The sequence below is a fragment of the Ursus americanus genome, chromosome 21 (genome assembly GCF_024610735.1).
Source record: "Ursus americanus isolate L20-20 chromosome 21, mUrsAme1.1.p, whole genome shotgun sequence".
Lineage (NCBI taxonomy): Eukaryota > Metazoa > Chordata > Mammalia > Carnivora > Ursidae > Ursus > Ursus americanus.
In genome coordinates, this window is record NC_142147.1 from 39,484,880 (window position 1) to 39,503,995 (window position 19,116).

General features: G+C 56.2%; 1 protein-coding gene across 3 annotated transcripts in view; it reads right to left on the bottom strand.

The window, feature by feature from the left end:
* The window catches only part of PEPD (peptidase D), a 113,374-nt gene extending 104,261 nt beyond the window's left edge, over window positions 1–9,113 (bottom strand). For 2 of the 3 annotated variants that reach the window (XM_087870673.1, XM_045796178.2), the window contains exons 1-2: window positions 9,025–9,113; window positions 629–812 (exon numbers count right to left, since the gene is read on the bottom strand). In XM_087870673.1, coding sequence (XP_087726799.1) covers window positions 629–812; window positions 9,025–9,041 — 201 coding nt within the window. In that variant the 5' untranslated portion in view covers window positions 9,042–9,113. The remainder of the gene's footprint in view (window positions 1–628; window positions 813–9,024) is intronic. The other variant, XM_087870674.1, reaches the window with a different exon arrangement.
* Between the last annotated feature and the right edge of the window lie 10,003 nt (window positions 9,114–19,116).

A 19,116-nucleotide genomic window follows, 5' to 3' on the forward strand; every position in this document is an offset into this window, starting at 1 on the left:
CCTCAAGGCGCCCCTAGTCTACTTCCCGGGCAAAGACCCAGTGAGGGTCACAGGGTCAGCAATGGCCAAGCTGGGATGAATGTGTGGGCCTCCCATTCCTGCCCAGCGCCCCGTTCCCATGCCTCCTCCCGGCCCTCTACAGCCCATGTCTTCCCTGCCGCAGGCAGAATCTGGCCCTAGGAAGTCAGGCCTACCCATCTGCACCCATGCCCAGACCATCCCCCTACCACTCACTCCTGTGGACAACCCCCCCACCCCCAGCCTGGAACACCCACTCCCAACTGCACTTATCAGAATTCACCCTGGCTTTCAGGGCCTACACCAAATACCGCCTCTTCCATGAAGCCTTCTTGCCTGCTTGCTGCCCCAGGAATGTCATTTTTCTGTATTCTGACCTAAGAGCTGAGACTGACTGGCATCAGCTCTGCCCCCATCCAGAGCTAGGAGGGCTCTACCCCTCCAGAGTTGGGGCCCCCTGGGTGCCCAGGCCTCGGCCCGCCCTCCGAGAGCTTCTTCAGGGGGGTAAAGTTCCCCAAGGCCCACCAGGCCCGACGCTGGAGGAGGGCGGACAGCCCACCAGAGGCCTGGTGCACACTGAAGGTGCAGGAAGGCAGCAGGGCAGGCTCACCTGGCGGAAGAGGACCCCGGTGTCGGTGCAGTAGCGCTGGGTGTCCTCCCCACCCTGCAGCAGCACGACAGCGCCGGCCTGCACAGCCGGGTTCTTTCGCAGCCGCTCACACAGGCGCTGCCTATTCAGGGCGAACAGTGCCAGGGGCACCTTCAGGGTTTCATTCCCCAGCCAAAACGAAGGTCTGCAAAGACATAAGCATATGTCGCCACACGGGCTTCTGTTAGTGCCTCTGAGCACATCCACCACCCACGGTCTCAGGTGACCGGAGGGCCGAGCCTGCTGGGGGACCCCCCTCAGTCCAAACTCAACCTGCTTGACCCAGAAACAGTCCCTCCCTGGGTTGCCAAGGACCACAGGGCCTCGTTGACCCCACTCTCCCCTGCTGTCCCTGAGCCCTGGACCCAGAGTGACGGAAAGCTGTATCCTGCTTCACCAGCAGGCAGGTGAGGCCCCTGGAGGGAAAGCCTGCAATGGTTTGCAGACGCACTCAACGCCTGCCCTCAAGGAGCTTACCATCCATGCGAGAAGGATCTGTGATCTGGCCCAGACAACACTGCATCCCTGCCCTCATGCCTGCATGATATTATCTTCTCTGCAAGTCACAGACCCGGCAGCCCAGGCCAGGACACCCACCTGCCCCCAACGCACATACACAGGACACCCAGTACCAGGGCCCGAGGTGAGTCTGTCTGTGCTGAGGGGACCATGGTGAGATGGACCGGGCAGTGGCAGCCCGAGGGGTGCTGTCCTGGAGGACAGTCATCACTGGAGAGCAGGCACTGAGAAAACAGCTTACTCTCCCAGCACCCACTCCCCAAAGCCCACCTGCCTCTGGCCCCTGCATCCCAAGTCTATTCCCAGGTTGCTCCAGCATCACGTTTCCCTCCCAGGATCACTCTGCATCCAATGTGCAGGAACCTCACCCTCATAAGTAAAAACACTTCCTTTGACTGCCATTCACCTCCAGCAGTTGATTTCTCTCTCCCCTTTGCAGGAAATATCCTTTGCAGAGTCACTCAAGCCCCCCCGTTCTCGTGTCCCAGCGGCCCACGCTCTCCTCAGTCCCCGCCTCAGGCCTCAGCCCACCCCTCCCCGCACTGTAGCCCCTGCCGGGCCACAGTGACCCCCACTTCCAATCTGCCTGTGGCTTCCCAGTCCTCGCCCAGCCTCTGGGCACCCAGGACCCTGGGGACCACTTTTTCCACAGCCCCCGTTCATGCTCAGGCTCCCTATCTCTTTAGCTCCTCCTCCAGCTGGGGGACCACAGGGAACTCTCCAGGCTCTCTTTGGTCCCAGCCTTCCCCACAGCTTATTCTGCACCCACCCACAAGGACCCTTTACAATGCACATCTGAGCAGGCCCTCCCCTGCCCATCCCCCTCAGCTATCAAGTGCACTTGGAAGAGAGCTACCAGGCACCGAGGGAATCCAACCCCAACTTTGTCTGCAGGGGGATCCCAGCTCTTCCCCAAACACCAGCAACACTCCGTAGGTGCCTGGATGGCTCGTGTTCTCACTTTATCTAGGCCTCTGCAGAAATGGCCGCTCTTCCCAGAAGCTTTCCAGCACTCTGTCCAAACCTTATCCCCTACTCTCCTCACTCCTCTCTAGAGCACACAGCACTGCAAAATGTCACCCTGCTCCTGGTGTCCCCAGGTAAAATGTAAGCTCTAGGAAGGCAGGGACCTTGCCTCCTTCCTGAATGAAGGGGGCAGAGGAGGATGGAGATCAAGTCCCAGTAAGGGTGCTGGGGGCTCAGAAGACCCACAGGCCAGGCCTGGGGGCGGAGGAGGAGTCAGGCAGGCCGGTGTAGTGTGTGCCTGAGGGAGGCCCTACAGGCTCTCCAGCAGGGGCAGGGGTGGGGGGGGGGAGCAGAAGGTACACACGCAGGCCCCGGAGGGCAGGCACGGCCCAGAGCTGGTTCAGGAGAGAGGGCTCTGCCAGGGACCGCATGAGAGCCGGGCAGATGGTATCTCCTGCATTCACTTGGCCATGGGCTCCTCAGAGGGGGTTCATCAGAGGTAGGGACACGGGAGTAGGTGACACCTCCAGCACATCTTGGCTCCAATGCCACCTTCTCAAGACGGTCTTCCCTGGCCTTCCTTTAAACGTGTAGCTCTCTCCCCTGCCTGGCACTTGCACCCTCCAGATCCACTCTCCCTGCTCTGCCCAGCCCCCCTTCGACCAGCACTTCAATAAGGCTCTGGGTGGATTTAGCTCCTGGGAGGCAGGGCAGGAGACCAGAGAGTGGAGGGAGGACAGAGAATCCATTCCCTGCTCCCTCCCTGGTGGAACCTGGAACCCGACTGGTTGGTGGTCCCTCCCCACAGGACCACAGCTCCCGGGCCTCCCTTCTCCCAGCACCGCCTTCACTGGCTCCCAGCCAGCTTCCCGACTCTTCTCTCCCAGGTCCCCTGAACCTGCCCACCGCACTGTAAACTGATTCTGCATTAAACTCACTTCACCACCCCTTCGAGTGAGGCTCTGCCAGGTCCCAGGCTGAAGTGACAAACACCTCCTAACATAAATGCAGCCAGTGTTTACGGGTGCTCACTGGGGGGGGCTGCCTCCATGCCCAAGAACGGAAATCCCAAGAACGGACACAGATCTGGGTCTGCTCTGGTCACTGCTGCCCCAGTGCCTAGCACTCTGCTTGGCACACAGCAAGTACTCGACAAATATTTGCTGAGTGAACAACTGTCACAAAGTGGGGTCACCCACACAGCTGTGCAGACCAGAAATTGCCACATCAGCTCCAGTGTGGCAGGAAGCACAACCCTGGGGCCCAGCCTGGCCAGAAAGGGTGGAGGGGTCGTGCACACCCCACAATATCCGCAGGACTAGAATCCCCCCCGCCCGGTCCCTGGGCATGGGCTGCCGCTCACCATCCCAGAGCGGCTGGACGGGGGCCAGGCCTCCCTCGAGGCCGGGCTGCTTTTTCCGCCACAAGGATCAAAGGGCAGAGGCGGCAGCTCGTAAACATGCCTGCATCCCAGCTGGCCGTGCAGTCAGGAACTGAAAGTGCAGCCACCAGCACCTCCGCAGCCCCCCACCCTCTTTCCCCTAGTCAGCAAAGGCCGTGGAGGGGGTGGCCCAGGGGAGAACTTCATCTGCGCACACTCCCCAGGGGCAGAAAGGGGGCAGCGCCAAGGCACTATGGCAGGTGGCGCCGGCCAAAGGGGCCAGAGGCACACAGACTCCATAGCACAACTGGCTGCAAGTGCCCAATTCCAGCCAGCACCCACCCCCTAGCCCTGCCCACCTCATCCCCACCGCTCCTCACCCCTCTCCCTGGCCCTCTCTCCTTAAACACACCGGACACCAGTTCCACCTGGCCTGCCACCATGCCAGGTGGCTCTCAGAAGGGCTGGGCTTCCTCTCGTCCAGAACCTTCTGAGAGGCCTCCATGCCTCGGCGCACCTGGACTGGGACCTTCTGGCCCAAGGGCCAAGCAGCCCAGGTCAAGACAGGACACGTGCTAAGAATACTCTCTGGGAGCATCAGCTGCTACTGTGAAGAAAATCTGCAATGGCACCTAAGCCCCGGGGGGCTCAGCCACGACAGAGAAGAGCAGGCCAGGCGGGCCGATGCGCTGCAGTCACTCCCTACGGCAGGGCACCCCCAGAATCAAGGTTCATAGAGACACACCCTTTGATTTCTCCCAGGGTAAACCAAACGCCGTGAGGGAAGATCGGGGCCAGAGCCAGTGCAGGTGACCTCCCCCAAGCTCAGCAAAAGGAGCACCAATAAAACACCTCCACCCGCTTTCCGCTGGCGCTATCGCTGACACCCAAAACTCAGAAGGCAAAAGCCAGGCCGTCCCCAAGTGCCGGCGTAAATGAGACAATGGCTGAGGAAGATGGCAGGGGCCTGAAGACTGGCTCTGGGGCAGAGAGACCCAGAGAACAAGCTCCAGCCCCCAAGGGCCAGCACAGCCCTACCAACCGCCAGGGCCCGGGAAGCAGCCAGTGACCACAAGTGGGGCTGGCCTCAGGGAAAGTGTGATGCTGCCGCCCCTGCGACCCATTCCTGTCCCCCTAAACCAGTGCTGAGCACCCCCTCCTCGCCTGGTGGCCACACGGAGGGCTCGCACCCAAGGCCCGTGGGGGTTCACACCTAGAATTGAGGGAGTCCATCTACTTGGATGGGAAAAAATGATATTTTTATGGGCTTTAACCTCTCATCCCAATTTGCATTTTCCTCGATTATTAATGTCAGCAACTAACCACGGCAGTATCAGCAACATATGTATCTGTCACCGACAAGATCACAGGCATTTTCCTATCACGTCACTGATGTCACGGTAGCTCAAAATGTCACTCTCGTTCATTACTGCTTCAAAATGAAGGTGGTTATTAGGCCTGCTGCTTTTATTACTTAACAGGTTAACAAAGAACCATCTATTACTATACTGTAAATGCATTAACATTTTGATAGCTATATTTCAATACAATTGGTTTTCCTTGTAATCCTCTGTGTTTTATTTTATGCATTTAAAAACATCACGTTGAGGGGCGCCTGGGTAGCGCAGTGGGGCGCCTGGGTAGCACAGTCGTTAAGTGTCTGCCTTCGGCTCAGGACGTGATCCCAGCGTTCCGGGATCGAGTCCCACATCGGGCTCCTCCGCTGGGAGCCTGCTTCTTCCTCTCCCACTCCCCCTGCTGTATTCCCTCTCTCGCTGGCTGTCTCTCTGTCACATAAATAAATAAAATCTTTAAAAAAAAAAGATCACGTTGAGAAGGGGGCACAGGCCTCACTGATGCACATGGGGTCCACGGCACAGACAAGGACAAGGTCCCTGCACTAGAATGTGAGGCCACTTCTAGATGGGGCCACGCTGCTAAGCTCCCAGCAAAAAATGTCAGCCAAGGACCTCCTGCTTCCTCACCCTCAGCCTCCAGGTTGGGCCAGGCACCGAGCCCACTGGCTGACTGTCAGCAAGGACAACCCACTCACCCTAGCTGGAAGGGTCAGGGGGGCTAAGCACACACAGAGACCGAGAGAAAGAGAGCTATGTGGAGTCAGGACCAAGCCTGGAAAAGGGCCGGGAAGGGCAAAGGGGCACTCGGTGGCCAGCCCACCTCCCACAGACCCACCCTTACCACTCCACCAGGGTCAGCCTGACACCTCTTCCCCAGGAGCACAAGGTTCACATCAGGGTGGGGATAGGATTTGACCCTGAACTTGACTCCTCAGGTTACTTTCTCTCCTGAAAAACACTGACTCTGGTATGACCTATGACCCAACAGGTTCATACCCAGGGCAGCCCACCTGCATCTCCTTGCTGGCAAAGAAAGGCCCTCTGGGGAGCAGCTCCCTGGGAGCCACTCAGTTAAAAAATATACAGGAGTTTTGGGGCACCTGGATGGCTCAGCCATTAAGCGTCTGCCTTCAGCTTGGGTCATGATCCCAGGGTCCTGGGATTGAGCCCCGCGTCGGGCTCCTTGCTGGGCGGGAAGCCTGCTTCTCCCTCTCCCACTTCCCCTGCTTGTGTTCCCTCTCTCGCTGTGTCTCTCTCTGTCAGATAAATAAAATCTTAAAAAAAAAAAATTACAGGAGTTTCTTCATCCTACTCAGAATTCTGTCCCCCTCCCACCCACATTCTTCCTCAATCACTGAGAACCTCCTTGCAAAGCAGGACAACACACTGGACTAATTTAGAGTAAATCCCCCTTTTTTTCCTTAGGCACCATGTTACCCAGCACAAATCACAGGTGGTCACATGGCCCTGGAGGTACAAACTGAACTGGTCCCTGGGCTTCAAGGATGCCAGCAGAGGCAGGAAGGGAAGCAACATCTCAACCATGACTGGCAGGTGTGCTGCCACGGAAAAGCATCCCACCAGAGGAAAAACCTGGGATTCTCTATAGAGTTCTGAGCAGGAAGCTTGTATCGCCAAGTCAGGAGGGCAGGCGGTCAGGAAAGGTTTCTAGGAGGAGGAATCATCATCTCAGCTGGCCTGCAAGTATGTAAAGTTACATCACAGGCCAAGGGCACTCCAGGGCCAGCAGGTAAGGGGCACAGGAAAGAAGAGAAAGGAAAAAGCCATGTGGCAGGTCTGGCTGCAGTGGATAAGTCTCAACTCTGACCATGGAAAGCTCAGGCATGGCTCAAAGAGAAGGTAGGGGTCCCTCCCACCAAGTGTCATGGGATGAGGGGTGGAGGGTTGGGGGAGGACTTCAGAGCAGACCCTCTGGGGGCTATGGGACCCTCCATCTCATACTTGAAGCTCCTGCCCAAGCTGGCAGGACAGAGCAGGATCAACCCTGAAACACTCCCCAGGGGAGCTTCTCGTTGCATCTGGAGTTTCCAGTTGAATCTGAGATACTAGTTTAGGACTTCCATTGCTCCCCAAATCACACTCCAGTCACCTGAGACTTTCACAGCCTCCCCTGACCCACGCTCTGGTAGGACTCTACAAGCACCCAAATCCGACTCCCAGGGGAGGCCATGGTCATAACTTGATGGCATAGTGCCTCATTATGCCTGACGACTCTGATCTATCAGAGTGTGCAGATGGGCAAAGAACTTTGCTGGAAACACACTCAAAACCTCCTCCCTTTAAGAAAGCTGCTAGGGTTTGACCTCAGATTCAAAGTGTCCAGCAGGGCGGCCCCCTACTAGCTTGGGATGGCCCTTGCCAAGGAGGCCCTGTCAAGCTCTGGAAACTACCTGCACTTTCAATAGTGCACCTCTCCAAGAATTCTGTCATTCTGTGTCTCCCCACTGCCCCACCTCCTGCCATGGTCCAGAGGATCAGCTTTGCTGTAAGAACCCTCCTTCCAGGATTTGGCCAGGTCCAGGCTCACCCCCATCCAAACAAGGAGTCTGGCTCCTCTGTGCCTTCAGGAGAGCCGGAGGCCAGTATGGAACCCCCTATGACCACCTGGCCAGCCCAGATATAAAGACAACAGACCTGCATCTGGGCAACTGGCCTACACCTATTGCCCCCTCTGCTCTTTCAGGCAGGGTCATAGGCTGGGTTCAAGGATCTGACCCTGGGTTCCTTAACACTCATCTAGGACTTCACATGCATAGTTCTCTGCCTGAGGGGCACCCAAGGACTGGCACACATGTCATCCAGGGATTGAAGCCTACCCACACTCTCCCCTGAGCTCAGAACCCATGCCCCTCTACGGCGCACACCAAACCAGAGGCAGACAGGTGGATGGCAGGTGCCATGTGTCCATCTGCCCCAGTGGCCTGTGAACACCTAAGGGTAGGCCCAGTGCTGTCCCTGGAATACAGCAGGTGCCCACTGTTTCCTAAGCTCTCTCAACCTGGAGGCCACCGAGAGGCCATTTCCTGTTGCCATTCTCCCCAGAGAGATGCAGTCAGCCCACTGGTTCCACCATTCTGATCTCAGTTCCCAGCCTGGCATCTAGGGCAGTGCCCCCTCTCTACCACTTCCCCTCCTAGCCCGCAGCACCACCAGGCCCATAAGCCATACCCATCATTGGGCCTCCCTTTGAACTCACACACAACCCAGAGGAAAGATCATCTAAGGAGCACAGCTGATTAGATTAAAACCTGTGGATGGCTCCAACCCCTCAGGACAAAGTCTGGAGAAGCCAACTGGGACACCACGCCCTCCAGCACAAGGATGCACCCCATTCTCCCCCATCCCCAGCACAGTCTTAACTCCCAACCTTTGTCACTCACCCTTTGCTCAGATGTTCCCTCCTCTGGGACACTCTCCCCAACGCTTCAATGAACCCACCTCTCCACACTTCCTGCTACCAGAACCATTCACCCATTCTTTCCTGCAGCAGAATTTAGGAAGCACCTACTGTGTGCAAGGCACTTACCAGTGAGACCCAGGAGTGAACCAGGGAAAGACCCTGACTCTACATGCCAAATGAGAAGACAAGAAACAAGTAAAATAAATGTACTATATAGTTTATCAGAAGGAGATAAGGACTGCAAAACGTAGGGCAGATACTATGGGAAGGCTTCTCTGAGGTGACGTTTGGGCCCTGAAGGAAGCGGGGACGTGCCCTTCTCAGACACAGCCTCCTCCCAGGAGCTCTCGGTCCAGGGCACCCGGCAACGCGGTCGGCCCGCCTGAGGGGCGTGGCCGTGAACGCGCCTGCAAACCCAAGCCCCCACTTCGGCCACACGGCGGGGCCGCCACGCGCGCGGGTGGGGCCTGAGCGCCAAGGTGGCCCCGAGGACCACGGGGCAGCGGAGAGGGGAGCTCAGCCGCCCCTGACTCGGAGCGCTCTGCCAGCCGCCCGGCGCTCGGACGCCGGCCCCGCGCGACAAAGCGCGCCGCCCGCGGCCACACAGCACGACCAGCAGGGCCGCGGCCCGGCGGCGGGGGCTATCAGCCTGGAGGCCTAGGCCCCCTCTCCGCGCCGCCGGCCAATGGCCAGGGACGGGAGCAGTACTCACCCGGTGGCCGCCGCCATGTTCACCCAGCACCAGCGTCACGTGAAGTGAAGCATCAGCTGAGCCCGGCCGGGTCCCCCTGCGGGGGGCGGGGCCGGGGCGGGGCCGAACGCCCACGCCCCGCCCCCTCCAGCGTCCAGCTCCGCCGAGACCCGCGGAGCAGAGCCCTGGAAGCCGCGGGGGGCGGGGGGGGCCGGACAGAGGCCTTTCCAGAGTAAGGGAGTGTCCCTAGGCAATGGATACCTCATCTCAGCACCCCACCCCTCGGGGGAGGACACCCCGGGAGAGAGAGTCTTTGACCCAATCTAGGGGCAGGGCAGAGGTGATAGCTGTAGCTGAAGAAGGGAAATGACTTGACCAAAGGCCAGGGCTATTGGAGTCACCAAAAAGTTCAGTGTCCAGGAGACGGGGTGTGGGAGTGAGAGGTAAGACCTCAGAAGTAAGCAAGGGTCAGATCCTGCAGGGCCTCCGGTATGCGGCTGGGAAGTTAGGTCTAGTAGGACCTTTCCAAGCTCCCTCAACTGCAGGATGGAGGAGGACCTGGAGGCAAGGGGGCCAGTGAGGAGAGCTGGGGAGAAGGGCACACATGGAGGGCGCAGTTTAGGAGGGAGAATCTACCGGAAGGTATCCCCTTTGCTTTCCTGGGCACTGCTGTTGGGTGCAGGGTCCTCCAAAGAGTTGGAGGAAGGGGTATCAGGGAAGGAGATTGGGAAGCAGATGTTCCAAGGGAGCAACCTAGGCTGCAGGTGTTTTAGAATAATAGTAATACTAAAAACTACTGGCAACAGGTACAGAGCACTTACTGTGACCCTGTCCTTTGCAAATGTTAGTTCATAGAATCTTCACAACAGCTCTGTGCAGTAAGCTCTGTCCTTAATGCCATTTTACAGATGGGGAGACTGAGGCCTAGAGAGATAGGTAACTCACCTGAGGTCACACAGGAGCCAAGTTTAGGCAGTCACACCCCTGACTAGTTACCCATGTTGGTTTTGTGAAGAAAAGGGGCCCCGGGCTGGGGGTGGGGGAACCCCTGGGTGCCTGGGCCACATGAGGGTGTGCAGATGTGTAAGGACAGGAGGTAGGGCCCAGCACATGCCCATGGGGATCCTGACCCCAGTCCCCAGCTGTCTCAAAGCTGGAGGTAACTTCTGGTTGAAGGGCTTGGGTTTGGGGGTACCTCTTGTTTCTTTGTCAAAGACAAGGATGTGGGTCACCATGGTCAGGCTGGGGGGCACCAGAGGCTATGAGATGGAGAAACAGCTGTGATGTGTTCCCACAAAGCTGGGAAGAGAGCCAGAGCCTTAAACAGGGGGAGGAACCAAGCCAGACCATAAACAGAGTGGGTGACACAGCTTGGCCACTTTGAATCCCAGCACCATCCCTGGTTTCCTCATCTGTCAGGTGAGATCTAGTGGTACCACCTCATAGGGCTGCTGGAGGGTGTCAGGAGCAAACATCTGGGCACCTTTAGCCCGTGGCATAGCCAAAAGAGACCAAAGGCACGAGGAGGAAGGTGGCACCTCCAAATAGCCCTCCACATATAACAGCTCTCAGGGGTCTGTCCTCCAGGTAGGAGGTCTGTCAGCCCCCTTGCCTGTCTCCAGGGAGGAGAGCAGAGGTACAAGGCTCTATACTTTACCACCTGGCTCTGGGCCCCCAAGAACTTGCCCCCCCCCCCCATTGAGCAGTTGCTCTACCTTCAGCTAAAGAAACTCAATTCCCAAAAAAAGAGACACTTTTTAAAAATAACAAAGGGTGAGCAGAATGAGCTCTTCATGTTCCTTTGTGGAAGGTAAACCTGCCCCTGAGCTAATTAGAGCCCCTCCACCATTTCTTTTGACATAAAATATGTCAAAATTAAGCCAACTGCCAGCTCAGAGTGTTTATTAATATGAAAAAGACGTAATTATCCTAAACATCCACAAACTAAAAGAGGGAGGGCACCTACCAACTCAGCGGAGCTCCCCGGCATGGGAGCAGCAATAGGGAGGCCCTGCCCATGACTCCCGTGCACCCAGGCCCATCTGGACCGAGGGCCTGCCCTGCCGGTGTTACAGGAGCCTGGCACAGAAGGCTGCCCGCCACCACTCACCCCTCCCATCAGAGGCTCTGGCAGGGCCGGGCCCCACCCCCACCCCCACCCTTCCTCATCAGGAGCTGGGGCTCCGGGAGAAGCAGCCCTGGGAGTGGGAGAAGATTGCGTAGTTACTCATGCAGGGCAGATCCAGACGCTGTTGGGAGCCAGGAGGCAATTGGAGAAAGATTGATTTTAGAGAGTTGGAGCAGGAGTGTGTAAATCAGCGAGGGAGAGCACCAGGCAGCACACTCGGGCCTTAAGCGATGTCACCTCCGAGGTCACAGGCCTTTGGCTGAAACAGTCTGCAGCACTGTGACCTGCAAGGGGAGGTGTTCGTGCTCAGCCAGCCCAGCCGCTGAGCATCGTAACTCTACCGCAGTGCCCTGCCCCAGGCAGACGCCCACCAGAAACTTGGTCCTGGGACTGCTTGGAGCTTCTGTGGCTCCTTTTGTCCCTAAGACACTGGGTCCTGCCACTCTGCCCACCCCCCTCAACCTAGCCACATGTTCCTGCAGCCCCACGGACACTCCTGACAACTGGCTGCCTGAGATGGCAGCCCCAGAAGTGGCCACCAGCCAGATTGACACAGGGGCCACCCTTGGGGCCTTGTAGGGGTGTTCCCTAGAAAAGCTGTGACATGGGCCTCATCCATCTTCAGCCGCATACTGAGGACACTGGTCTGCTGGAAGATTCCATGGGACCACACTGGAGGTGGCCTAGACACTGGCTCTGGCCCTGGCTACCAAGCTGTCATCCTTGGTGCCACTCTGAGACTGACGACGCTGTGAGGGGTCGGGGCCCAGACCCTGCACTGGAGGTCCGGGGGGGGGGGCGGGGCAGAGGCGGGAGAGGAGCCCATCAGGGAGAACAGGGGTACAGGTTGCTGTTTCCTGCCGTGATCAGTGGGGAATTACTGATTCTGGGCAGGAAAGCAGTGGGGGCCAAGCTCACACCTGGGGCTGGAGCTCGGGAGGGTCAGAGAACAGAACTGGAAAGAGCAGCAAGAGACTTTGCACCTGACCCGGGAACACCAGCCTCAGGGTGCATGGCATGTGACATGGGGTGTCACTGGGGGGTTTCGTGATTGTTTTGCTTTTTCTGAGAACAGAAGACTGGGCTCAGGAAACCAACACCGAATCGACTGAACAGAAGGAATGGGGGGGGGTGGGAGTGTGTGGGTGTGAGAGGGGGTGGGAGTGGCACCTTCCTACCCAAGCTCTCCGGAGTGGGGGAAGGAAGGAGTGTGATGGGAAGGGAAAGCCCAGGAGGCCGCCTCTCCATCACAGCCCTGGCAGGCCCCAGCCTTCAGCCTCCGCAATGTCAGCAGGGACAGCCGCCGCTTTCCCATTCCTGAGGCCACTGTGGCCACCCCTCTCCGTCACCCCCCCCCGGAACCCCCCCACCTCTCTCCTCCTGCCCTTCCTCCCCACCGGCCCGCCTGAGGAGCCCTCTTCCTGCAGAAAACAGGCGGTGGCTGAGGGGCCCTCCCTCAGAAGCCCGTCAGCTCCTCAGATGAAGTGGTCCCTGCTGAGTGCTTTGCCAGGGTCTATGAGGCAATTCAAGATGAGAAATGGCATGGTGGCTTCGGGAAAGCAAATCATTCCAACAGCACCTTAAAAACATCGACGGAAACAAGCTCTTTGTGTGTGTGTGGAAATGGGGAATATATTGTTTTTCACTGTTTGGAAGACTGTTTTCTCATCTTGAAATCACAAGCTGTTTTCTTCCAGAGAGACTTATAAATACATCCAATTATCGACATTCAATATAGGAAATAAAGTTCTGAAATGGTTTTCTTCCGCACATGCGGAGTGGGCCGGCCAGGTTGCGCAGGTGATAATGACTTTTATTTCTTGCGAGTCATATCCGTGCGGAGTGGCTTGTCCCTCCACCTTTTATTGCTTTCACCTTTATTACATTTCCCATGTTGCGCTGGGCTATTCATTGGTGTAACTTTATTACCACTTTCAAGATCTTGATAAAAATGCACGAGAGTCCTAATTTTAAGAGTATGAGTGCCAAGTCCCAGAGCAGGGGGATTTGGTTATATGGCTTGTGTCCTGGGAGCATCTGAAATCTCCCTGGGGGGGGGATGGCTCTCCCTCGCCCCACTCCAAGTTCCTGAACATCGGCCCTTCCTGCTGACATTCACAACTGCCCCTCTCCTGGGTTTCAGTCAGGGTGGCATTTGAAGGAGGACATTTTTGGCCCTTCATGACATCACCCACAGACGGTGTCCCCACGGCCATGTAATCTATCCATGCCACCAGTAAGACCAGGGTCACTTGTGACTGCCTTCTCTTGACCTCACACCTGTCAACCCTTCCTCCTCAGTACCTTGTCCCTCTCCTGCCTCTCCCTTCCTAAGGGCCTTTGTCCCCACTCCCCCATGTGACTGCCAAGGCTCCCCGGCTGCCTGCCTGCCTTCAGTCCCTCCCCCATTCAAAGTCCCCGTGCTCATCAGGATTCTTTGCAGCAAACAGCCCCTGAGTCTATCTCAAGCAGAAGAGAGATGTGTTGGAAGGATGTCAGGCAGCACATCTGAAGGAGAGGCAGGCTCAGAAAACAGACGGGAGCTGGGTGGGTAGGTAGCACAAAGAACCACCAGGCCACACCACACAGTGCTGCCCGGAACCCTTGCCACCACCTCTGCCCTTGGGAATGACCTTGGGTGGACACAGCATCCTGGCTTCACTCCCCCCATGGCCAAAACCCTTGGTGGGCAGTGCAGCCCATTGCAAAGCCCAAGCCTCATGCCCACACTCTGGCTATCTCGCCCCTTTCCACTTTCGGGCAAGGGCAGGAGGGGAGGGCTGGCTACCTGGCATCTCACCAAGTCCCATTCTGCAAACAGGCAGGGGATTAAGATGCTGGTACATATACCCAAAGCCGCATGACACACAGTGATGGATCAGCTTGGAGTACTAGCAGTTCCCCCCTCCTCCGCCAAATAAAACCATAAACTTGGACAAACTAGTCCTGAATATTGTGAGCGAAAAGTCTAGAATGCAATTATTTCCATTTCAACACAAGTATGAGTTTCTTGCTTCGTGGTTTTTATTTTCAGTTTACACGGGAAGGTGTATAATTTTCATTTCCTCAGCTCTAAAGATCTTGCCCGGCCCTGCCTGCATATCACTGACAAATAAATATTCCCTAAGCACAAAGTGGCCCATTAGACATCCTGTCATGGGGAAAGAAGTGCCTGGGCTTCAAAGTCAGAAGCCTAAGGGATGCCTGGGTGACTCAGTCGGTTAAGCATCTGCCTTCGGCTCAGGTCATGATCTCAGGGTCCCCTGCTCAGCGGGGAGTCTCCTTCTCCCTCTGCTCCTCCCCCTGCTTGTGCATGCTCTCTCCCAAATAAATAAATAAAATCTTAAAAAAAAAAAAAAAAGTCAGAAACCCGGTCCTCTGACTTCTCCAGTCCTCACTTTACCATTTGGAGAGGGAGACAAGATGCCTTTGCCTCCCCAGGCGGCAGTTCAAGGGTGAAATGAGATCTTGGGAGACAGTTTATACAAATGTGGCAGTAGTCCCTTTTGTTATCATGATACCTCTTATCAGAGAACCTTTACACAATGGTTAGATAAAGGTGGATGTAGGAAACTAGGTCCCATTCCTGGTTTTGCTATTTACTCACTGTGTGGCACTGGGAAAGTTATTCAACCTCTCTGAGCCTCAGCTTCCTTGTTGGCAAAGTGGGGGTGACAGGTCTGAGTTTGGAGGACTGTTGTGGGGATGAGATAGGATGGTCCTATGAGACACAGCACAGCCCTTGGCTCATGATGGCCCCCATCCTTATGTCAATGATCAGACGAGAAGTAGGGGCATCAGAAACCGACCAGGCCCTTTATCCCATGCCCTGTGAAGTCACTCTCAGCCCTGTCCACCTAGAGAGCAATTTTGACACAACGAGGTGAGACCATAACCCCAAGGCCAGGTGACCAGTGCTCACTCCCTTCAAGAAGACTGGCTGGATCCTGGGACTGCCTGACCACCTGGAACCAGCCCTGGGCTCCCTGCACGTGGGCTGGCAGTCCAGCCAAACGCAGGGATGTGAAGAGCTTCTTGCATGGAAACTGAGTAAGTGGGGAAAGCTGCAGGGAGGATGTTCCTGGCCACACCCAGGGCCTCTGGCCCTGCCTGGAACTTCAGCCTGGGGCTCTGCATGTAGGCATGGATTTGCACGTAGAGAAGAGGCTGCCAGGAGGTTTGTGAGAGGGGCTAAGGACGTATAATAGGCTGCAAAATTGCCCTCAAAGTCTTCTTGCTGCATCCATGCGCTTGCTTAGTGACACTGCAGCCCCTCCCACCTAGAGGTGGGGTCAATTTCTCCAGTCCTTGAATGCGGGGTGGCCACTCAACTTACCTGGGATAATAGGACATTAGCAAAGGCAGAGGCCTTGGAAGGCGTTCACCTACTAGGGCTTACCCTCTCGCCCCTCTTGGAAGCCCTGGCACCATGCGAAGATGCCCTAGTTAGTCTGCTGGAGGCTAAGACGCCTGTTGGACAGCCTGTCAACCAGCAGACGTATAATATAGGCTAGGTTGGCCTACATTACCAGCGTCCAGCCAACCTGATAGCTGAATGCAGACTCATGAATGAGTCCAACGGAGACCAGCCGAGCCGGCCCTCAGAATCCTGAGCTGTATAAAAGATTGCTTGGAACCATTACATTGAGTGACTTGTTCCATCAGTTTATCAGAGCCAACACAGGGCAGAGGGAGGAGCGCCTGGGGCTCTGCCCCAGAACCAAGGCCGGGGGCAGACACTGTAGGGGCTGTTTGCACTAGGGTCCGAGCAACACTGCTGTGGGGCCCTGGGGAGATAGTGTGGCCTTCGCCTCACCCTTGCCCGGAGCACAGCCCAGCTTCAGCTTGGACAAGGTCGCAGGGAGGTTGACTCTGTCTCAGCACTGCGTGGCCGCATGAGGCTGGGCAGGGCTAGTGCAGGGCCGTGGCCCATAAGTGGGGCTTCCTGGGCAGCAGACTTGAAGCACAGGAAGTGGGAGGACTCTGTGAGCCTCTGTAAAAAGCCTTCTGGGGACCCCCGGGGATACCTGGAAGAGATTTTCAAGGAGACTGGAGGACCCACTTCATAGAGATGGGGCTGGAGCCAATTAAATGGAAATGATTATGTTGAGGGAACAATGCATGCACCAAAAGCCAGTGACCCTACAGCCCGGGGACTTGGCCCACATTGTCACATCCCAACGCAAGGCTGGCATGGGGTACACCCAACATGGGACTGGACCGGGTGTCCTGGATGGGTAACTGAGAAGTGACAGTCAGCAGGGAGTTCTCCCCTCGTCAGCCTTGCTCACACGGACTCCAACCTCTTGGGAAGCCAAGAGTGGGCGAGAGGAGAGGCCTACTCTTCTCAAAGCAGGACACTTCCTCGTCTAGTTGAAGACAAGGGTCCTGCTGCAGAAACACCTGCCCAGGTCCAAGGTTGGGACTGTCCAAGCTGAGTGCCCTCCTCCACTTCGGAGCGCTGGCCATTATATTCCAAGCATCTTTTACAAAGATCGATAGCTATCCCTGAAGTTGCCACTGCTGTGCCCAGTCCAGACGGTGGCACGGTCTCGGCCTCAGATGTCAGGTTCACCAGCAGTGTGATGAGCCGGCAGGGGCCCCACTCCCCTCCCCATCTTTTCTGAACATTCTGTTCAAACAGTCTTTGGGAAAGTCAGTTTCATTCCCCGATCTCAGAGATCAATATTTAGGGCTTAAAGGAGAATTTACTAAAAATCAGCTCACAGTGGAAACAGACCACGAATTTGCCTGCAGGACCAGCTGTCCACCCTCCGAGCACCGGGTGTCTCTGCCCAACCCCCATCCCCCAAGTCTCAGCACCAGTGCCGGCTGGGGGTGGCAGCTGGGCCTCACTTCACAGGGTTCTGGGAGGAGAAGGGACCGAACATTTCCATTGGGCGACACATCTGCTTGAGGGAGAAGGTGGCCAACGCCGGGCTGAAGAGAGCTCCTGGAATCTTTGCGGTTGTTCTCTGAACTCCAGTCTACAGAACCGGCTGCCCAGAAGGCCAGTTTTAGCTTGGGATCTGGCACCAAGGACAAGCTCTGTCGCTTCTGTCACAAAGGGACACTTGCTATGTGAAGACCATGGGCCCCTTCTATGGGGTCCAGGTCCTCTGGGGAAGGTCCACCCAGCAGGGACAAGCTCCAAGCTCCTCCGGTGTGGTTTGGGGGGAGGGGGCTTGCAGAGAGGAGGTAACATGCAGGCCACCCCTTAGTGGGCTGAGGTGGGGCCCTGCAAGCTGCCCCTCCAGGGATGAGGTGTGAGCACTGGCCATCAGTCCTGAACTCATCAACCACCAGCAGCCACACCCTTATTCCCTTCCTCCCTCCCCACCCCCCAGTGAGGGCCTTTCACACCCAAGGCTCTCTCATCTTCCCTGTGAGGCCCCCTCCTGCCCCTCCCACAACCTAATCGAGAGCTCGCTGGCCTGGTCAGGGCACCTGTGGTACCCACGGGGCCCCAGCCTCCGGCCAAAGAGCCCACTAGCCCCTCCGTCCCACTCTAAGGCTGACACAGAGCAAAGCTCTCTGAAACAAACGTTATAAGGCTCTGGGGAAATAAATTGGAGTGGCTACTTTGGAGAGCACTTTAGAAATATCTATTAAAACCAAAAAAATTAAAACTAAGCCTTCTGACCCATAATTGCAATGCTCATGATCTACCCTGAGGCTCCCCTCCGCGTGAGCACAAGGAGGTATAAACCAGCGCTCTCACTGCAGGGTTATTTGCGATAGTGGAAAATGGAAAGCAATCCATGAGTTCATAACTCGCATCAGCTCGCGTGCTGTGAGAGCAGTTAGGAGGAATGTCCTAGATCTACAGGTATCCAGGCGGAGAAGTCCCAACAGCACTTTGCTGAGTGAAAAGTCGGAAGCACAGCACACACCGTGTTATGTCATTAATGTTTACAAACCCATAAAACCATAGACTGTTCTATGAATTCTCTGTGGGCACGTGTTTTTGTTGCAAAAGCACTTACAAGGTCTGGAAGAAGATAAACCTAAGGTTGTCTTCAGGGAGTGGGGGAGGGTGCTGCAGGAGAGATCAAACAGGAATGGAACTTTACTTAGTGGTCTGATTTCTTAGAAGGGAGGACATAATCAGTCATTTGTGTCGTCAAAAATAAATAAAACCACTTTAAAAAAGAAAATCTCTATCTCAGGAAAGCGCCGTAGCCTCTGGGGGGGGGCCGGGGGGTCCCTTGCAAACTGGGGAGCTTGTTTTAATCCAGAATCTGTTGGAGCCTCCCAGCTGTCCCCTGCACCCCCCACTCTGGCCCGTCCCCACCATGGTGGTCTCCCCACTCCCGGCTCTGGAGTCACAGTCAGACCTGGTCAGGGAAGGTTTGTTGGTTGGTTTTTGTTTTGGAGGAAAAGGGCTGTTCTTATTTGCAAGGATCGTGGGCACAGCGTGCCAGGGCAGTGCCAAGAGAGGAGATGTGATGCAGGCAGCATGGGTGTGAGAACCCAGGGGAGGGTCCCACAGGACCAGCCAAGAGGGTCCTCGGCTTCACGCAGGATAGAAATCAAACTTGAGTCAGAGAAAGTGAAAGCAGAGTTTATTGAATAGAGTGACAGGGAAGAGCGGGTGGAGTGTCTGGGAGACTCAGAAAGAAAAGAAAAGGAAAGGAGAATGAGTCTCATCTTTCTTTGGGGCTGGGGATTTGTATTAGAAAAGGGTCTAGGGTGGGGCGCCTGGGTGGCTCAGCCAGTTGAGCATCCGACTCCTGGTCTCGGCTCAGGACATGATCTCGGGGTCAAGAGATCGAGCCCCTCGTCCTGCTCCATGCTCGGCAGGGAGTCTGCTTGAGCTTCTCTCTCCCTTTTCCCCTCCCCCCCCCAGCTCACACACATGTGTTCTCTTTCTCTCTAAAATAAATAAATAAAATCTTTAAGAATAGAATAAAATAAAATAAAGAGGGTCTAGGGTGCCTGTTCCTCCAGGATAGGGTCTGATCAAAGGCGAGTGTCATGGGAAC